The sequence below is a fragment of the Oncorhynchus kisutch genome, linkage group LG9, assembly GCF_002021735.2.
Source record: "Oncorhynchus kisutch isolate 150728-3 linkage group LG9, Okis_V2, whole genome shotgun sequence".
Classification (NCBI taxonomy): domain Eukaryota; kingdom Metazoa; phylum Chordata; class Actinopteri; order Salmoniformes; family Salmonidae; genus Oncorhynchus; species Oncorhynchus kisutch.
Window position 1 is genome coordinate 37,464,247 of NC_034182.2, and position 19,175 is coordinate 37,483,421.

A 19,175-nucleotide genomic window follows, 5' to 3' on the forward strand; every position below is an offset into this window, starting at 1 on the left:
TTTAATTTTGTTTTTAAATGAATTTGTAAAAAGGTCTAAAAACATCATTCCACTTTGACATTATGGAGTTTTTCCTATGTTGGCCATTTGACAAAACATCTCAGTTGAATCCATTTTAAATTCAGGCTGTAACGCGACAAAATGTGTAAAAAGTCAAGGGGTGTGAATACTTTCTGAAGGAATGTTGAATTTATTCATGAACAGCTGCTACAATGGGTCGATTTTTGACAAGATAATAATGCATTGTAGCAGAGAATGGAAATATTGAATGATAGTGGGGATCAGCCATATATTTTATTTTACCTTTATTTAACCAGGCAAGTCAGTTAAGAACAAATTCTTATTTTCAATGACGGCCTGGGAACAGTGGGTTAACTGCCTGTTCAGGGGCAGAACGACAGATTTGTACCTTGTCAGCTCTGGGATTTGAACTTGCAACCTTTCTGTTACTAGTCCAACGCTCTAACCACTAGGCTACCCTGCCGCCCCATATAGTGTTGTTAGGTTCTCATTCAGAGTGAAAACTCAACCGACACTATGAAAGCTTCACCAAGTTTATTCTTCCCAGAGGGCCAACACAGCTGCATTTTCACACAAGCACTGATATTTAACCCTTCCTCCTAGGCTGAGTCTGCTCCTACACATCTGTACAAGCACTGATATTTAACCCTTCCTCCTAGGCTGAGTCTCCTCCTACCCATCTGTACAAACACTGATATTTAACCCTTCCTCCTAGGCTGAGTCTCCTCCTACCCATCTGTACAAACACTGATATTTAACCCTTCCTCCTAGGCTGAGTCTCCTCCTACCCATCTGTACAAGCACTGATATTTAACCCTTCCTCCTAGGCTGAGTCTGCTCCTACACATCTGTACAAACACTGATATTTAACCCTTCCTCCTAGGCTGAGTCTCCTCCTACCCATCTGTACAAGCACTGATATTTAACCCTTCCTCCTAGGCTGAGTCTCCCCCTACCCATCTGTACAAACACTGATATTTAACCCTTCCTCCTAGGCTGAGTCTCCTCCTACACATCTGTACAAGCACTGATATTTAACCCTTCCTCCTAGGCTGAGTCTGCTCCTACACATCTGTACAAGCACTGATATTTAACCCTTCCTCCTAGGCTGAGTCTGCTCCTACCCATCTGTACAAGCACTGATATTTAACCCTTCCTCCTAGGCTGAGTCCCCTCCTACCCATCTGTACAAACACTGATATTTAACCCTTCCTCCTAGGCTGAGTCTCCTCCTACACATCTGTACAAGCACTGATATTTAACCCTTCCTCCTATGCTGAGTCTCCTCCTACACATCTGTACAAACATTGTATCTTTACTGCTAGGCAGGACACAAAGTGATACGGGCCATAAACTTTAATTTCTCCCTTAACCTGACCTGACCTGATCTTGATGCCCCTTCATCCCTAATCCATGTCTCTCTCCCCTTATCAATGCCTGCCATATGTGATCACTTCCCTGCACTCAATATTTCAATAGGATACCTGCAGTAATGTAAAGGTGACCCTCAGGTGACCCATGACCCTCAGGTGACCCTCTCTCCCTCAGGGACATGAATAAGTATGTTTCATCTTCTCTTATGTCTTTGTGTCAGGCAGAGAAAATCAAGAGGAAGAGGAGTAGTGTGTTTGGGACCCTTCACGTCGCTCACAGCTCGTCACTGGACGAGGTGGACCACAAGATCCTAGAGGCCAAGTAAGAGAAGACGCGTGCTCACCATTCATTTACTCTGCTGTCACGGTGCGGTGCATTGTCACCCTGATCTGTATGTCTTTGTCCATTGAGCTGAATTGATGTGAGACGGCTGATGTGGAAAGGCTTGGGGATTTATGCCAGGTCTATTGCTTACTGACTGAGGCTAGAAGGTTCCCCACATAGGTCAAACTCTACCTATCGGGTATAAATACCTATTAGAGTAACTTGTTGTCCATGCATTAGTGGTATCTGCTTCAAATATAAACACAGAAACACAAGTGTCTGGATAAAGACCAGTACTGCCAGAAGAGAATGGGCCTCCCCTCTGAGCTGGGTTCCTCTCTAGGTTTCTTCCTTCTAGGGAGATTCACCACCGTGTCCCTGCTTCTGCTTGCTCTTTGAGGTCTAGGCCGGTTTGCTGTGAAAGCACATAGTGATAAGTACTGGTATAAAAATGGCTTTCTAAATACATTTGATTGTTTCCAGGAAGTCCCTGTCGGAGGTGACGGCCTGCCTGAGGGAGCGCCTCCACCGCTGGCAGCAGATGGAGAAGCTGTGCGGCTTCCCCCTGGTGCACAACGCTGGGCTGCCCAGCCTGACTGCCACCCTGTACTCAGACCACAGCTGGGTGGTCATGCCCCGCGTCTCCGTGCCCCCCTATCCCATCGCCGGTGGGGTGGACGACCTCGACGAGGACACTCCTCCAATCATTCCACAGTTAACCTGTAAGTGTGGAGGTTGTCATGGAAATGCAAAAAATACTCCATTTACAGTTGTAAAGTGACAGAGTGTATGACCTCAGTATGACCTCAACAAGGCTCAAATAAATGTTTAATTCGCGTGTGTCCACCATGTATGATTATGATAGTAACCATACAAACCCCTCGCTCTCTCTGGTTTTTCCCAGCAGCCTCTATGATGCGGCCCCCTTTAACACGCAATAGCAGCCTGTGCCGTTCCCGCCGGAGCCTCTACAGCACTTCAATGACGTCAGCCGACCCCGACCTGCTCTCCATGACCAGCTCAGCCCTCTCCTATCATCCCGAGGGGGAAGAGGGATACATCTTCTTCATGGAGAGAAAGGGGTATGTTACCTTAAACCACTTCTGCCCTATTTTTGTGCGGGTCTGTTTATGATAATGCGTTCAGAATAGAAAGGGGAAAGGGGGGATACCTAGTCAGTTGTACAACTGAATGCCGTCAACTGAAATGTGTCTGGTGCATCTAACCCAACCCCTCTGAATCAGAGGGGTCTGAATCTTTGAATATGTGCTGATCTGACTTTCAGTTTCTTGCTCTCTGCTCTCTCTTACTTTTTCTCTCTGGCTCGCCCTCTCTCTGGCTCTCTCTCTCTCTGGCTCTCTCTCTCTCTCTCTCTCTCTCTCTCTCTCTCTCTCTCTCTCGCTCTGGCTCTGGCTCTGGCTCTGGCTCTGGCTCTCTGCTCTCTCTGGCTCTGGCTCTCTGCTCTCTGCTCTCTCTGGCTCTGGCTCTCTGCTCTCTCTGGCTCTGGCTCTCTGCTCTCTGCTCTCTGCTCTCTCTGGCTCTCTGCTCTCTCTGGCTCTGGCTCTCTCTGTTCTCTTACTTGCTCTCTCTCTACTCTCTTACTTTCTCTCTATCTGCGTCATACTCGCTCTCTCTGCTCTGTCATACTCTCTGCCTCTCGCTGTGCCCTTTCTCTCTCTCTGCTCTGTCATACTCTCTGCCTCTCGCTCTGCCTCTCGCGATGTGATCTCTTTTTTTTCTCTCGCTCTGCCTCTCGCTGTGCCCTTTCTCTCTTACTCTCTCTTACTCTCTCTCTCTCTCTCTCTCTCTCTCTCTCTCTCTCTCTGTGTTCTGTCTCTTACTCTCTCTATCTCCACCTCTCGGAGACAGGGATACTCAGGACACGTGTTCAGACACAGACTCTCTCAACTCCTCCATGGGGCGTAAACAGTCCTACACCAACCCCTGCACACCGGGCCCAGAGACCCCCTTCCGCAAGATCTCCCGTGAGGAGCTGATGATGCTGAGCCAGCAGGAGCCTCAGTCTTATGTCCGGGACTCACCACCTCCTCAAGGGGGATCCTCGGCCCCCTCCCCAGCCCTGGAGCACCACAGACACAAACACAAGGGTTCGCCCGACCTCACCCGTGGATCTATCCCAGAGTCCCACAGCATGTCCTTCGCCACTTCGTCGGCAGGCAACAAGGCCATGTACAATGGTATCCTGGAGAAGTCCTATAGCATGGGCCAGCTGCACGCGAGCATGACAGGGGCAGGCGGGGTGGCGGTCGGGCGCTACCCGTCCCTCACCTCAATGGACAATGAGGGCAGGGGGGCGGGGGCCAAGGAGCAGAAGCAACCGAGTACCTCCTCCCAGGACTCCAGTGGCAACGGAGACAAGCCCAAGAGGTCCTCGTCCAAAATCAAGAGCTTGTTCAAGAAGAAAAAATAGTCCTACACACAGAGAGAGAGAGATTCTAGCCTTAAAAAAATGGCCGTCATCAAAGGAAGCCAAAACATTATTTTTGTTCCTTTTCTTTCTTCCAAGATGGATTGTATCTCTGGCTGAATCCCTCATACCTCTTCCAGATCGGAAGCCTTATTTTTCAATAATGCCTTTTTTTTCACTCATAGGGTGCTGCTGATGCATACCAGATCTTACAACACCTGGATAGGTATTTTACTTATCAGCGAACCACATCATATGTTGTAGCAATCTGTCAGTCGATGATGTGGCGCGCAAACATTGGTTGATGCATGCAACGTATGAGTAGGGTAACGCGACCATAGCCTCACATTTAAGCCTTCAAAGGTTACAGAAAAGTCAAAAGGTCAAGGGTCGTGCCAGCTGCCGTCGCCCAGGCAATCGTGAAGAGCATTAGCCTGGTCACATCTCTTGTCTTCTCTTGTTCTTTTTGAGTTAAAGAACCAAAAAATAAATAACACTTGTTCTATCTGGAAACTGAGGGGGTTTACATGGTGGGCTTGTTAGCTTGACATCACTTCCTGTCTGACAGAGGCTCCTGAGCTCTGGACTCATTTTCTTTGAGAAGTAAAAATCCTGCTGAGTTTGTTGCACTACTGCCTTCCTGTTTTCTGGGAAAGGACCGCCGCTGCGTGCGGAGTAAATATTGATGTGTAGAAGAGAATGATGTATGGATAGAGGCCTTGGGGAGATGCAACATGTGGTAGACTATTGCAGCCAGAACCAGTTGGTGCGTTTTCCAATGTCTCTCGTTATGGATTGTTCTATATATATATATATATATATATACACACACACACACACACACAGTGAGGTTTGAAATTATTGACAACCTTGATAAAGATGAGCAATAATAACTGTATAAAAAAATTATTCAAATAATGAGCTATATTCTATTCTAAAAACAATTCTACTATACTGAACAAAATATAAACAACCATTTCTATGATTTTACTGGGTTACAGTTAAGGAATTCAGTCAATTAAAATAAATGCATTAGGCCCTCTTCTAGGCCCTAATTTCACATGACTGGGAAATACAGAAATGAAGCTGCTGGTCACAAATACCTTCTTTTTTTAAAGTAGGGGTGTGGATCAGAAAACCAGTCAGTATCGGGTATGACCACCATTTTCCTCATGCATCGTGTCACATCTCCTTCACGTCGTGTTGATCAGGCTGTTGATTGTGGCCTGTGGAATGTTGTCCCACTCCTCTTCAATGACTGTGCGGAGTTACTGGATATTGACGGGAACTGAAACACATTATCAAACATGTCGATCCAGAGCATCCCAAACATGCTCAATGGGAGACATGTCTGGTGAGTGTGCAGGACATGGAAGAACTGGGACATTTTCAGCTTCCAGGAATTGTGTACGATAAAATGCAATTGTGTTCGTTGTCTGTAGCTTATGCCTGCCCTTACCATAACATACCTCCATCATTGGGCACTCTGTTCACATCGTTGTTATCAGCAAACCGCTTGTCCACACGACTCCATACCCGTGGCCTGCTGTTGTGAGGCCGGTTGGACGTACTGCCAAATTCTTTAAAACGATGCTTACAGTAGAGAAATAATGTCATGTTTTATCTGTCAACAGCTCTGGTGGACATCCCTGCAGTCAGCATGTCAATTGAATGTGCCCTCAAAATTTGAGACATCTGTGGCTTTGTGTTGTGACAAAGAAACTGCACATTTTAGAGTGGCCTTTTATTGTCCCCGGCACAAGGTGCACCTGTGTAATGATCCTGCTGTTTAATCAGCTTCTTGATATGCCACGCCTGGTAGGTGGACGGCTTATCTTGACAAATGAGAAATGCTCACTAACAGGGATGTAAACACATTTGTGCCCAAAATCTGAGAGACATAAGCCTTTTTGTGCGTATGGAACATTTCTGGGGTCTTTTATTTCAGCTCATGTTGCGTTTATATTTTCTGTTCAGGATAATACAATTGCTCAGAGAAAGAGATTTTGTTTAACAACTTATTCATTTTTTAAATTTAATTGCTGACACCCCTAAAGTTTCTTATAAATAAATAGTCAAAAGTGTAGTATTTGGTCCCATATTCCCAGCACGCAATAACTACATCAAACTATATAATAATAATAATATTCCTGCCACCTAATAACTACATCAAAATTGTGACTCTACAAACTTGTTGGATACATTTGCAGTTTATTTGGTTGTTTCACACTCTTTTTTTTTTGTCGTTGTTGTTTTTCCCAGGAAAAATGAACGGTGATTAATGGATTCTGTCATTTTGGAGTCACTTCTCTTATAAAAGAAGAATATAATCGTTTCTTAACTTCTATTGAGTTTTGGTTCTGAAACCTAATGAGTCGAAGACAAACTCCTCCCTACACATCCTCAATGTAAAGCGACTATCAAAACGCTTTCATTCTATGGCGTAATTCGTTTGAAGCCTCTTTGAGTGACAAATAGTGGAGAAAAAAGTCTTAAGTAATTCACTGAAGACAGCATTGTTATAGAATGTTTCTAAACATTTCTTCATTCATGTGGATGCACAATTCATTCAGGATTTTCCATAATCACGGTGCCAAGTATTTAGAAACATATTCTATTTTAGCAATGAGGCCTGGGAGGGGTGTGGTATGTGGCCAATATACCACGGCTAAGGGCTGTTCCTCAGCACGACACAACGCAGAGTGCCTGGATACAGCCCTTAGCCGTGGTATAATGGCCATATACCACAAATCCCTGAAGTGCCTTATTGCTGTTATAAACTGGGTACCAGCATAATTAGAACAGTAAAAATACATGTTTTGTCATACATGTGGTATACGGCTGTCAGCCAATCAGCATTCAGGGCTCGACCCACCTAGTTTATAATCTTATTCATAATCAAAGTGACTCCAAAATGACACACTACATTATTTACCAATCATTTCTACTGGGCACAAAATAATCTGAAACGGTACCCAAATAAACTGCAAATGCATCCAACAAGTTTGTAGAGTCACAACCTTGATGCAGTCATTAGGTGGCAGGAATATGCAACCAAATACAACAATGTTGACTCATTTATTTTTTATGAATATTTAGGGGTGCCAATAATTTTGACCCTTACCTTTTTTGAGGGGAAAAAAGAATGACTTGTTAAACAAAATCTACTGAGCAATTTGAATTCTTATAAAACATATCATTTTCCTTTTATTTATTTGTAAAAATGTTTTTACGATATAGCTCAGTGTTTGAATTATTTATAGTATACAATCATTATTGTTCATCTTTATTGAGGAGGTCAATAATGTTTAGACACTTTGTTTTGCCATTATTAAGTTCTTGTAGATGGTTTGTAGACAATGTGATTTCTATTGGTGGGGGTTCACAAGGACTGACTGGTTTTCACTGAAGAGAGCTAAATAATATCCAGATTTGACCTGTACTCTTGTTACTTGTCGTTGTAAACTTTCCTAAGCTTTTCCCGAATATTTTCCCGTTAATTTCACCTGTTTTACCTCTCAACTTCCTTTTCCGTCATTTACATATGCTATGATAGGGACTGGTCACTAGCAACGTAAATAGCAGGAGACAAGCTAAACCGAAGAGTAAAGTTAATTGTTGATATTTTACAATATGCATTTGTAAGATCAGAAGTCTGCAGACAGATTAGCTTTCATAGCACATCCCTACATTCTTACACCTACAGTCACCCTCTTACACCTACCGTCACTCATCTTCCCATTTACCCTGTCTGTCCATCAAATCCCTGCCTCACCCCCTGTCCCCTCTAAACCTCCCTGTCTGTCCATCAAATCCCTGCCTCACCCCCTGTCCCCTCTAAACCTCCCTGTCTGTCCATCAAATCCCTGCCTCACCCCCTGTCCCCTCTAAACCTCCCTGTCTGTCCATCAAATCCCTGCCTCACCCCCTGTCCCCTCTAAACCTCCCTGTCTGTCCATCAAATCCCTGCCTCACCCCCTGCTGTCCCCTCTAAACCTCCCTGTCTGTCCATCAAATCCCTGCCTCACCCCCTGCTGTCCCCTCTAAACCTCCCTGTCTGTCCATCAAATCCCTGCCTCACCCCCTGTCCCCTCTAAACCTCCCTGTCTGTCCATCAAATCCCTGCCTCACCCCCTGTCCCCTCTAAACCTCCCTGTCTGTCCATCAAATCCCTGCCTCACCCCCTGTCCCCTCTAAACCTCCCTGTCTGTCCATCAAATCCCTGCCTCACCCCCTGTCCCCTCTAAACCTCCCTGTCTGTCTATCAAATCCCTGCCTCACCCCCTGTCCCCTCTAAACCTCCCTGTCTGTCTATCAAATCCCTGCCTCACCCCCTGCTGTCCCCTCTAAACCTCCCTGTCTGTCCATCAAATCCCTGCCTCACCCCCTGCTGTCCCCTCTAAACCTCCCTGTCTGTCCATCAAATCCCTGCCTCACCCCCTGTCCCCTCTAAACCTCCCTGTCTGTCCATCAAATCCCTGCCTCACCCCCTGTCCCCTCTAAACCTCCCTGTCTGTCTATCAAATCCCTGCCTCACCCCCTGTCCCCTCTAAACCTCCCTGTCTGTCCATCAAATCCCTGCCTCACCCCCTGTCCCCTCTAAACCTCCCTGTCTGTCCATCAAATCCCTGCCTCACCCCCTGTCCCCTCTAAACCTCCCTGTCTGTCCATCAAATCCCTGCCTCACCCCCTGCTGTCCCCTCTCATTGTTCTGTGTTTGCTCACCTCTGGGCCTATAGACTGAGTGCTCTGTTTCAAGGGTTCTCTGTTCTCACTGTGATTATACTGCCCTCAACCCTTCATCCCGGACGTGCCGTCATTACTGTCACATCATCCCTGTAACCCGTGACGGTGATGACGCGAATGTGACGACACAAAGGTTGTAGGTGGCGGCGTTCCCGCCAGGAAGGAGAGTATACGTGCTGTTACGGCACACGGACCCAAAAATAACGACTTCTAGATGAGCAGAACATATGAATGTTTACGAGACGTTAGGGGATTTTTGTGAACATTTGGTGTGTGACTATTTGTATACCGTAGACAAGTTAATAATAAAAACCATTGCTGTCTTCAGTGAATTACTTTTTCACAGTATTTGTCACCCAAAGACGCATTCTTTAAACAAATAACGTCACAGTATGAAAACATATTTTAGATTTACTTTACATTGTGGATGGGTGGGGTTTGTCTTCGACTCATTAAGTGTTCAGAACCAGAACTGACTGCATTGATGACTCACTCCCCACAGTGAAGAAACATTCATGATTCCCAATTGTCTTCACAGGATAGTAGAACCAGAAGAAGAAACAACATTTTGACGCTCCCGTTTGTCTTGAGAGGGGAGGAACAGTGGCACATTGAAGAAAGCAATGCATGATTCCTTTATCAATATAAACTGAATGTGATGAAAATTGCGCTGATGGTTCATCAATTCCACACATAGCAGAAATGAACCGGGGCCGTCTGGCTTGGTGATGAATGTGTTGCTTGGCTGCCACTGTACACAGCATCCCAGCCTTTCCCAGCCTGCCCATTGGCTTGTCCCTCTCAGGGCGCAGTTCCAGAGACGACCACTGGGTTGCAGTAATATATTGGAGAAATCATGACTACGACCACACCGCACCAGTGGAGGCTGGTGGGACAATGGGCTCATTGTAATGGCTGGAATGGAATGAATGAAAAAGGTATCACAACACATCCGTTACATTGATTCTACTCCAGTCATTACAATGAACCCATTCCTCCTAAAGCTGCTCCCACTAGCCGCCGCTGTGGCACACCATGTTCCTGCTGCGTGAGACATTTTCAGAAGGAAAAAATGTAGGCTACAAACGGCACTTTGACATACAAGCTGATTCAGCTCATCTGCAGCCAAATGATTTGCTTGTTATCCCCGAACGATGACGAAGGCACCTCATCCTCTCCTGTCTGTCCGCTAGTATCAGGGGGAACATTATATTGCGCGTGCTTTACGTTTTAGTCTTATTTCAGAGGTTATTTACCTGGTATTCTCTGAGGAATGATGTGTTCCCAATATGTCAAATCTCAAGGAGACCAACATGTAAACATGAGCGTGTACAGTAGGTGGTTATTACTTCATACTATTTCAAAGTAAACAGCGAACTGGAAAATACACATCATTAAGTAAAAACCAGGTCAAATCTGAACCATTAAATCATTACCGACGTAAAAGGGGTGATGTGTTAACACTATCCCACATAGTACTACTATACCCCTCTCTCTCAGTGGTGTTGATGGGTTAACACTAGCCCACATAGTACTACTATACTCCTCTCTCCCAGTGGTGTTGATGGGATAACACTAGCCCACATAGTACTACTATCTACCCCTCTCTCCCAGTGGTGTTGATGGGTTAACACTAGCCCACATAGTACTACTATCTACCCCCTCTCTCCCAGTGGTGTTGATGGGTTAACACTAGCCCACATAGTACTACTATCTACCCCCTCTCTCCCAGTGGTGTTGATGGGTTAACACTAGCCCACATAGTACTACTATCTACCCCCTCTCTCCTAGTGGTGTTGATGGGTTAACACTATCCCACATAGTACTACATTTTACCCCCTCTCTCCCAGTGGTGTTGTGTTAACACTAGCCCACATAGTACTACTATACCCCTCTCTGCCAGTGGTGTTGATGGGTTAACACTAGCCCACATAGTACTACTATCTACCCCCTCTCTCCCAGTGATGTTGATGGGTTAACACTAGCCCACAGAGTACTACTATCTACCCCCTCTCTCCCAGTGATGTTGATGGGTTAACACTAGCCCACATAGTACTACTATCTACCCCCTCTCTCCCAGTGGTGATGGGTTAACACTAGCCCACATAGTACTACTATCTACCCCTCTCTCCCAGTGGTGTTGATGGGTTAACACTAGCCGACATAGTACTACTATACTCCTCTCTCCCAGTGGTGTTGATGGGTTAACACTAGCCCACATAGTAGTACTATCTACCCCCTCTCTCCCAGTGGTGTTGTGTTAACACTAGCCCACATAGTACTACTATCTACCCCCTCTCTCCCAGTGGTGTTGATGTGTTAACACTAGCCCACATAGTACTACTATCTACCCCTCTCTCCCAGTGCTGTTGATGGGTTAACACTAGCCCACATAGTAGTACTATCTACCCCCTCTCTCCCAGTGGTGTTGTGTTAACACTAGCCCACATAGTACTACTATCTACCCCCTATCTCCCAGTGGTGTTGATGGGTTAACACTAGCCTTCATAGTACTACTATCTACCCCTCTCTCCCAGTGGTTTTGATGGGTTAACACTAGCCCACATAGTACTACTATACTCCTCTCTCCCAGTGGTGTTGTGTTAACACTAGCCCACATAGTACTACTATACTCCTCTCTCCCAGTGGTGTTGTGTTAACACTAGCCCACATAGTACTACTATCTACCCCCTCTCTCCGTGGTGTTGATGGGTTAACACTAGCCCACATAGTACTACTATCTACCCCCTCTCTCTCAGTGGTGTTGATGGGTTAACACTAGCCCACATAGTACTACTATCTACCCCCTCTCTCCCAGTGGTGTTGATGGGTTAACACTAGCCCACATAGTACTACTATCTACCCCTCTCTCTCAGTGGTGATGGGTTAACACTAGCCCACATAGTACTACTACCTACCCCCTCTCTCTCAGTGGTGTTGATGGGTTAACACTAGCCCACATAGTACTACTATCTACCCCTCTCTCCCAGTGCTGTTGATGGGTTAACACTAGCCCACATAGTAGTACTATCTACCCCCTCTCTCCCAGTGGTGTTGTGTTAACACTAGCCCACATAGTACTACTATCTACCCCCTATCTCCCAGTGGTGTTGATGGGTTAACACTAGCCTTCATAGTACTACTATCTACCCCTCTCTCCCAGTGGTTTTGATGGGTTAACACTAGCCCACATAGTACTACTATACTCCTCTCTCCCAGTGGTGTTGTGTTAACACTAGCCCACATAGTACTACTATACCCCTCTCTCCCAGGGGTGTTGATGGGTTAACACTAGCCCACATAGTACTACTATACTCCTCTCTCCCAGTGGTGTTGTGTTAACACTAGCCCACATAGTAGTACTATCTACCCCCTCTCTCCCAGTGGTGTTGATGGGTTAACACTAGCCCACATAGTACTACTATCTACCCCCTCTCTCTCAGTGGTGTTGATGGGTTAACACTAGCCCACATAGTACTACTATCTACCCCCTCTCTCCCAGTGGTGTTGATGGGTTAACACTAGCCCACATAGTACTACTATCTACTCCTCTCTCCCAGTGGTGTTGATGGGTTAACACTAGCCCACATAGTCCTACTATCTACCCCTCTCTCCCAGTGGTGTTGATGGGTTAACACTAGCCCACATAGTACTACTATCTACCCCGCTCTCCTAGTGGTGTTGATTTGTTAACACTAGCCCACATAGTACTACTATCTACCCCCTCTCTCCCAGTGGTGTTGATGGGTTAACACTAGCCCACATAGTACTACTATCTACCCCTCTCTCCCAGTGGTGTTGATGGGTTAACACTAGCCCACATAGTACTACTATCTACCCCTCTCTCTCAGTGGTGATGGGTTAACACTAGCCCACATAGTACTACTATCTACCCCCTCTCTCCCAGTGGTGTTGTGTTAACACTAGCCCACATAGTACTACTATACCCCTCTCTCCCAGTGGTGTTGATGGGTTAACACTAGCCCACATAGTAGTACTATCTACCCCCTCTCTCCCAGTGGTGTTGATGGGTTAACACTAGCCCACATAGTACTACTATCTACCCCCCTCTCTCTCAGTGGTGTTGATGGGTTAACACTAGCCCACATAGTACTACTATCTACCCCCTCTCTCCCAGTGGTGTTGATGGGTTAACACTAGCCCACATAGTACTACTATCTACCCCCTCTCTCCCAGTGGTGTTGATGGGTTAACACTCGCCGACATAGTACTACTATACTCTTCTCTCCCAGTGGTGTTGATGGGTTAACACTAGCCCACATATTACTACTATCTACCCCCTCTCTCCCAGTGGTGTTGTGTTAACACTAGCCCACATAGTACTACTATCTACCCCCTCTCTCCCAGTGGTGTTGTGTTAACACTAGCCCACATAGTACTAATATCTACCCCCTCTCTCCCAGTGGTGTTGATGGGTTAACACTAGCCCACATAGTACTACTATCTACCCCCTCTCTCCCAGTGGTGTTGATGGGTTAACACTAGCCCACATAGTACTACTATCTACCCCCCTCTCCCAGTGGTGTTGATGGGTTAACACTAGCCCACATAGTACTACTATCTACCCCCTCTCCCAGTGGTGTTGATGGGTTAACACTAGCCCACATAGTACTACTATCTACCCCCTCTCTCTCAGTGGTGTTGATGGGTTAACACTAGCCCACATAGTACTACTATCTACCCCCTCTCTCCCAGTGGTGTTGATGGGTTAACACTAGCCCACATAGTACTACTATCTACCCCCTCTCTCTGTGGTGTTGATGGGTTAACACTAGCCCACATAGTACTACTATCTACCCCCTCTCTCTCAGTGGTGTTGATGGGTTAACACTAGCCCTCATAGTACTACTATACTCCTCTCTCCCAGTGGTGTTGTGTTAACACTAGCCCACATAGTACTACTATCTACCCCCTCTCTCCCAGTGGTGTTGATGGGTTAACACTAGCCCACATAGTACTACTATCTACCCCCTCTCTCTCAGTGGTGTTGATGGGTTAACACTATCCCACATAGTTCTACTATACCCCTCTCTCCCAGTGGTGTTGATGGGTTAACACTAGCCCACATAGTACTACTATCTACCCCTCTCTCTGTGGTGTTGATGGGTTAACACTAGCCCACATAGTACTACTATCTACCCCCTCTCTCTCAGTAGTGTTGATGGGTTAACACTAGCCCACATAGTACTACTATCTACCCCCTCTCTCCCAGTGGTGTTGTGTTAACACTAGCCCACATAGTACTACTATCTACCCCTCTCCAGTGATTTTGATGCGTTAACACTAGCCCACATAGTACTACTATCTACCCCTCTCTCCCAGTGGTGTTGATGGGTTAACACTAGCCCACATAGTGCTACTATCTACCCCTCTCTCTCAGTGGTGTTGTTGTGTTAACACTAGCCCACATAGTACTACTATCTACCCCTCTCTCCCAGTGATGTTGATGGGTTAACACTAGCCCACATAGTACTACTATACTCCTCTCTCCCAGTGGTGTTGATGGGTTAACACTAGCCCACATAGTACTACTATACTCCTCTCTCTCAGTGGTGTTGATGGGTTAACACTAGCCCACATAGTACTACTATCTACCCCCTCTCTCCCAGTGGTGTTGATGGGTTAACACTAGCCCACATAGTACTACTATCTACCCCCTCTCTCCCAGTGGTGTTGATGGGTTAACACTAGCCCACATAGTACTACTATCTACCCCCTCTCTCTCAGTGGTGTTGATGGGTTAACACTAGCCCACATAGTACTACTATCTACCCCTCTCTCCCAGTGGTGTTGATGGGTTAACACTAGCCCACATAGTACTACTATCTACCCCCTCTCTCCCAGTGGTGTTGATGGGTTAACACTAGCCCACATAGTACTACTATCTACCCCTCTCTCCCAGTGCTGTTGATGAGTTAACACTAGCCCACATTGTACTACTATCTACCCCCTCTCTCCCAGTGCTGTTGATGGGTTAACACTAGCCCACATAGTACTACTATCTACCCCCTCTCTCCCAGTGGTGTTGATGGGTTAACAGTAGCCCACATAGTACTACTATCTACCCCTCTCTCCCAGTGGTGTTGTGTTAACACTAGCCCACATAGTACTACTATCTACCCCTCTCTCCCAGTGCTGTTGATGGGTTAACACTAGCCCACATAGTACTACTATCTACCCCCTCTCTCTCCCAGTGGTGTTGATGGGTTAACACTAGCCCACATAGTACTACTATCTACCCCTCTCTCCCAGTGCTGTTGATGGGTTAACACTAGCCCACATAGTACTACTCTCTACCCCCTCTCTCCCAGTGGTGTTGATGGGTTAACACTAGCCCACATAGTACTACTATCAAATCAAATCAAATCAAATTTATTTATATAGCCCTTCGTACATCAGCTGATATCTCAAAGTGCTGTACAGAAACCCAGCCTAAAACCCCAAACAGCAAGCAATGCAGGTGGAGAAGCACGGTGGCTAGGAAAAACTCCCTAGAAAGGCCAATACCTAGGAAGAAACCTAGAGAGGAACCAGGCTATGTGGGGTGGCCAGTCCTCTTCTGGCTGTGCCGGGTGGAGATTATAACAGAACATGGTCAAGATGTTCAATGTTCATAAATGACCAGCATGGTCGAATAATAATAAGGCAGAACAGTTGAAACTAGAGCAGCAGCACAGTCAGGTGGAAGTTGAAACTGGAGCAGCAGCATGGCCAGGTAGACTGGGGACAGCAAGGAGTCATCATGTCAGGTAGTCCTGGGGCATGGTCCTAGGGCTCAGGTCAGTTGAAACTGGAACAGCAGCATGGCCAGGTGGACTGGGGACAGCAAGGAGTCATCATGTCAGGTAGTCCTGGGGCATGGTCCTAGGACTCAGGTCCTCCGAGAGAGAGAAAGAAAGAGAGAAGGAGAGAATTAGAGAACGCACACTTAGATTCACACAGGACACCGAATAGGACAGGAGAAGTACTCCAGATATAACAAACTGGAACAATCTACCCCCTCTCCCAGTGGTGTTGATGGGTTAACACTAGCCCACATAGTACTACTATCTACCCCCTCTCCCAGTGGTGTTGATGGGTTAACACTAGCCCACATAGTACTACTATCTACCCCTCTCCCAGTGATTTTGATGCGTTAACACTAGCCCACATAGTACTACTATACTCCTCTCTCCCAGTGGTGTTGTGTTAACACTAGCCCACATAGTACTACTATACTCCTCTCTCCCAGGGTGTTGATGGGTTAACACTAGCCCACATAGTACTACTATACTCCTCTCTCCCAGTTGTGTTGTGTTAACACTAGCCCACATAGTACTACTATCTACCCCCTCTCTCCCAGTGGTGTTGATGGGTTAACACTAGCCCACATAGTACTACTATCTACCCCCTCTCTCTCAGTGGTGTTGATGGGTTAACACTATCCCACATAGTTCTACTATACCCCTCTCTCCCAGTGGTGTTGATGGGTTAACACTAGCCCACATAGTACTACTATCTACCCCTCTCTCTCAGTGGTGTTGATGGGTTAACACTAGCCCACATAGTACTACTATCTACCCCCTCTCTCTCAGTAGTGTTGATGGGTTAACACTAGCCCACATAGTACTACTATCTACCCCCTCTCTCCCAGTGTTGTTGTGTAACACTAGCCCACATAGTACTACTATCTACCCCTCTCCCAGTGATTTTGATGCATTTAACACTAGCCCACATAGTACTACTATCTACCCCTCTCTCCCAGTGGTGTTGATGGGTTAACACTAGCCCACATAGTGCTACTATCTACCCCTCTCTCTCAGTGGTGTTGTTGTGTTAACACTAGCCCACATAGTACTACTATCTACCCCTCTCTCCCAGTGATGTTGATGGGTTAACACTAGCCCACATAGTACTACTATACTCCTCTCTCCCAGTGGTGTTGATGGGTTAACACTAGCCCACATAGTACTACTATACTCCTCTCTCTCAGTGGTGTTGATGGGTTAACACTAGCCCACATAGTACTACTATACTCCTCTCTCTCGTGGGTGTTGATGGGTTAACACTAGCCCACATAGTACTACTATCTACCCCCCTCTCTCCCAGTGGTGTTGATGGGTTAACACTAGCCCACTAGTACTACTATCTACCCCCCTCTCTCCCAGTGGTGTGATGGGTTAACACTAGCCCACATAGTACTACTATCTACCCCCTCTCTCTCAGTGGTGTTTGATGGGTTAACACTAGCCCACATAGTACTACTATCTACCCCTCTCTCCCAGTGGTGTTGGATGGGTTTACACTAGCCCACATAGTCTACTATCTACCCCCTCTCTCCCAGTGGTGTTGATGGGTTAACAGTAGCCCACATAGTACTACTATCTACCCCTCTCTCCCAGTGCTGTTGATGAGTTAACACTAGCCTACATAGTACTACTATCTACCCCCTCTCTCCCAGTGGTGTTGATGGGTTAACAGTAGCCCACATAGTACTACTATCTACCCCTCTCTCCCAGTGGTGTTGTGTTAACACTAGCCCACATAGTACTACTATCTACCCCTCTCTCCCAGTGGTGTGATGGGGTTAACACTAGCCCACATAGTACTACTATCTACCCCCTCTCTCTCCCATGGTGTTGATGGGTTAACACTAGCCCACATAGTACTACTATCTACCCCTCTCTCCCATAGCTGTTGATGGGTTAACACTAGCCCACATAGTACTACTCTCTACCCCCTCTCTCCCAGTGGTGTTGATGGGTTAACACTAGCCCACATAGTACTACTATCTACCCCCTCTCCAGTGGTGTTGATGGGTTAACACTAGCCCCACATAGTACTACTATCTACCCCCCTCTCCCAGTGGTGTTGATGGTGTTAACACTAGCCCACATAGTACTACTATCTACCCCCTCTCCCAGTGGTGTTGATGGGTGTAACACTAGCCCACATAGTACTACTATCTACCCCCTCTCTCTCAGTGGTGTTGATGGGTTAACACTAGCCCACATAGTACTACTATCTACCCCCTCTCTCTCAGTGGTGTGATGGGGTTAACACTAGCCCACATAGTACTACTATACTCCTCTCTCCAGTGGTGTTGTGTTAACACTAGCCCACATAGTACTACTATACTCCTCTCTCCCAGGGGTGTGATGGGTTAACACTAGCCCACATAGTACTACTATACTCAATCAAATCAAATCAAATTTATTTGTCACATACACATGGTTAGCAGATGTTAATGCGAGTGTAGCGAAATGCTTGTGCTTCTAGTTCCGACAATGCAGTAATAACGAACAAGTAATCTAACTAACAATTCCCCCAAAAAACTACTGTCTTATACAGAGTGTAAGGGGATAAGAATATGTACATAAGGATATATGAATGAGTGATGGTACAGAACAGCATAGGCAAGATACAGTAGATGATATCGAGTACAGTATATACATATGAGATGAGTATGTAAACCAAGTGGCATAGTTAAAGTGGCTAGTGATACATGTATTACATAAGGATGCAGTCGATGATATAGAGTACAGTATCTACGTATGCATATGAGATGAATAATGTAGGGTAAGTAACATTATATAAGGTAGCATTGTTTAAAGTGGCTAGTGATATATTTACATCATTTCCCGTCAATTCCCATGATTAAAGTGGCGGAGTAGAGTCAGTGGCATTGACAGTGTGTTGGCAAGTAGCCACTCAATGTTAGTGGTGGCTGTTTAACAGTCTGATGGCCTTGAGATAAAAGCTGTTTTCAGTCTCTCGGTCCCAGCTTGATGCACCTGTACTGACCTCGCCTTCTGGATGACAGAGGGGTGAACAGGCAGTGGCTCGGGTGGTTGATGTCCTTGATGATCTTTATGGCCTTTTCCTGTAGCATCGGGTGGTGTAGGTGTCCTGGAGGGCCAGGTAGTTTGCCCCCGGTGATGCGTTGTGCAGACCTCACTACCCTCTGGAGAGCCTTACGGTTTGAGGGCGGTGCAGTTGCCATACCAGGCGGTGATACAGCCCGCCAGGATGCTCTCGATTGTGCATCTGTAGAAGTTTGTGAGTGCTTTTGGTGACAAGCCGAATTTCTTCAGCCTCCTGAGGTTGAAGAGGCGCTGCTGCGCCTTCTCACGATGCTGTCTGTGTGAGTGGACCAATTCAGTTTGTCTGTGATGTGTATGCCAGGAACTTAAACTTCTACCCCTCTCCACTACTGTTCATCGATGTGGATGGGGGGGTGTTCATGCTGTTTCCTAAGTCCACAATCATCTCCTTAGTGGTT

At 46.3% G+C, this 19,175-nt stretch overlaps 1 protein-coding gene across 3 annotated transcripts in view; it reads left to right on the forward strand.

The window, feature by feature from the left end:
- LOC109881960 (stromal interaction molecule 2) overlaps positions 1-9,225 on the forward strand; it is an 81,964-nt gene extending 72,739 nt beyond the window's left edge. For 2 of the 3 annotated variants that reach the window (XM_031832571.1, XM_020474057.2), the window contains exons 9-12: positions 1,616-1,716; positions 2,203-2,441; positions 2,624-2,801; positions 3,589-9,225. In XM_031832571.1, the coding sequence (XP_031688431.1) occupies positions 1,616-1,716; positions 2,203-2,441; positions 2,624-2,801; positions 3,589-4,150 (1,080 nt within the window). In that variant the 3' untranslated portion in view covers positions 4,151-9,225. The remainder of the gene's footprint in view (positions 1-1,615; positions 1,717-2,202; positions 2,442-2,623; positions 2,802-3,588) is intronic. The other variant, XM_020474058.2, reaches the window with a different exon arrangement.
- The last annotated feature ends 9,950 nt before the right edge of the window (positions 9,226-19,175 follow it).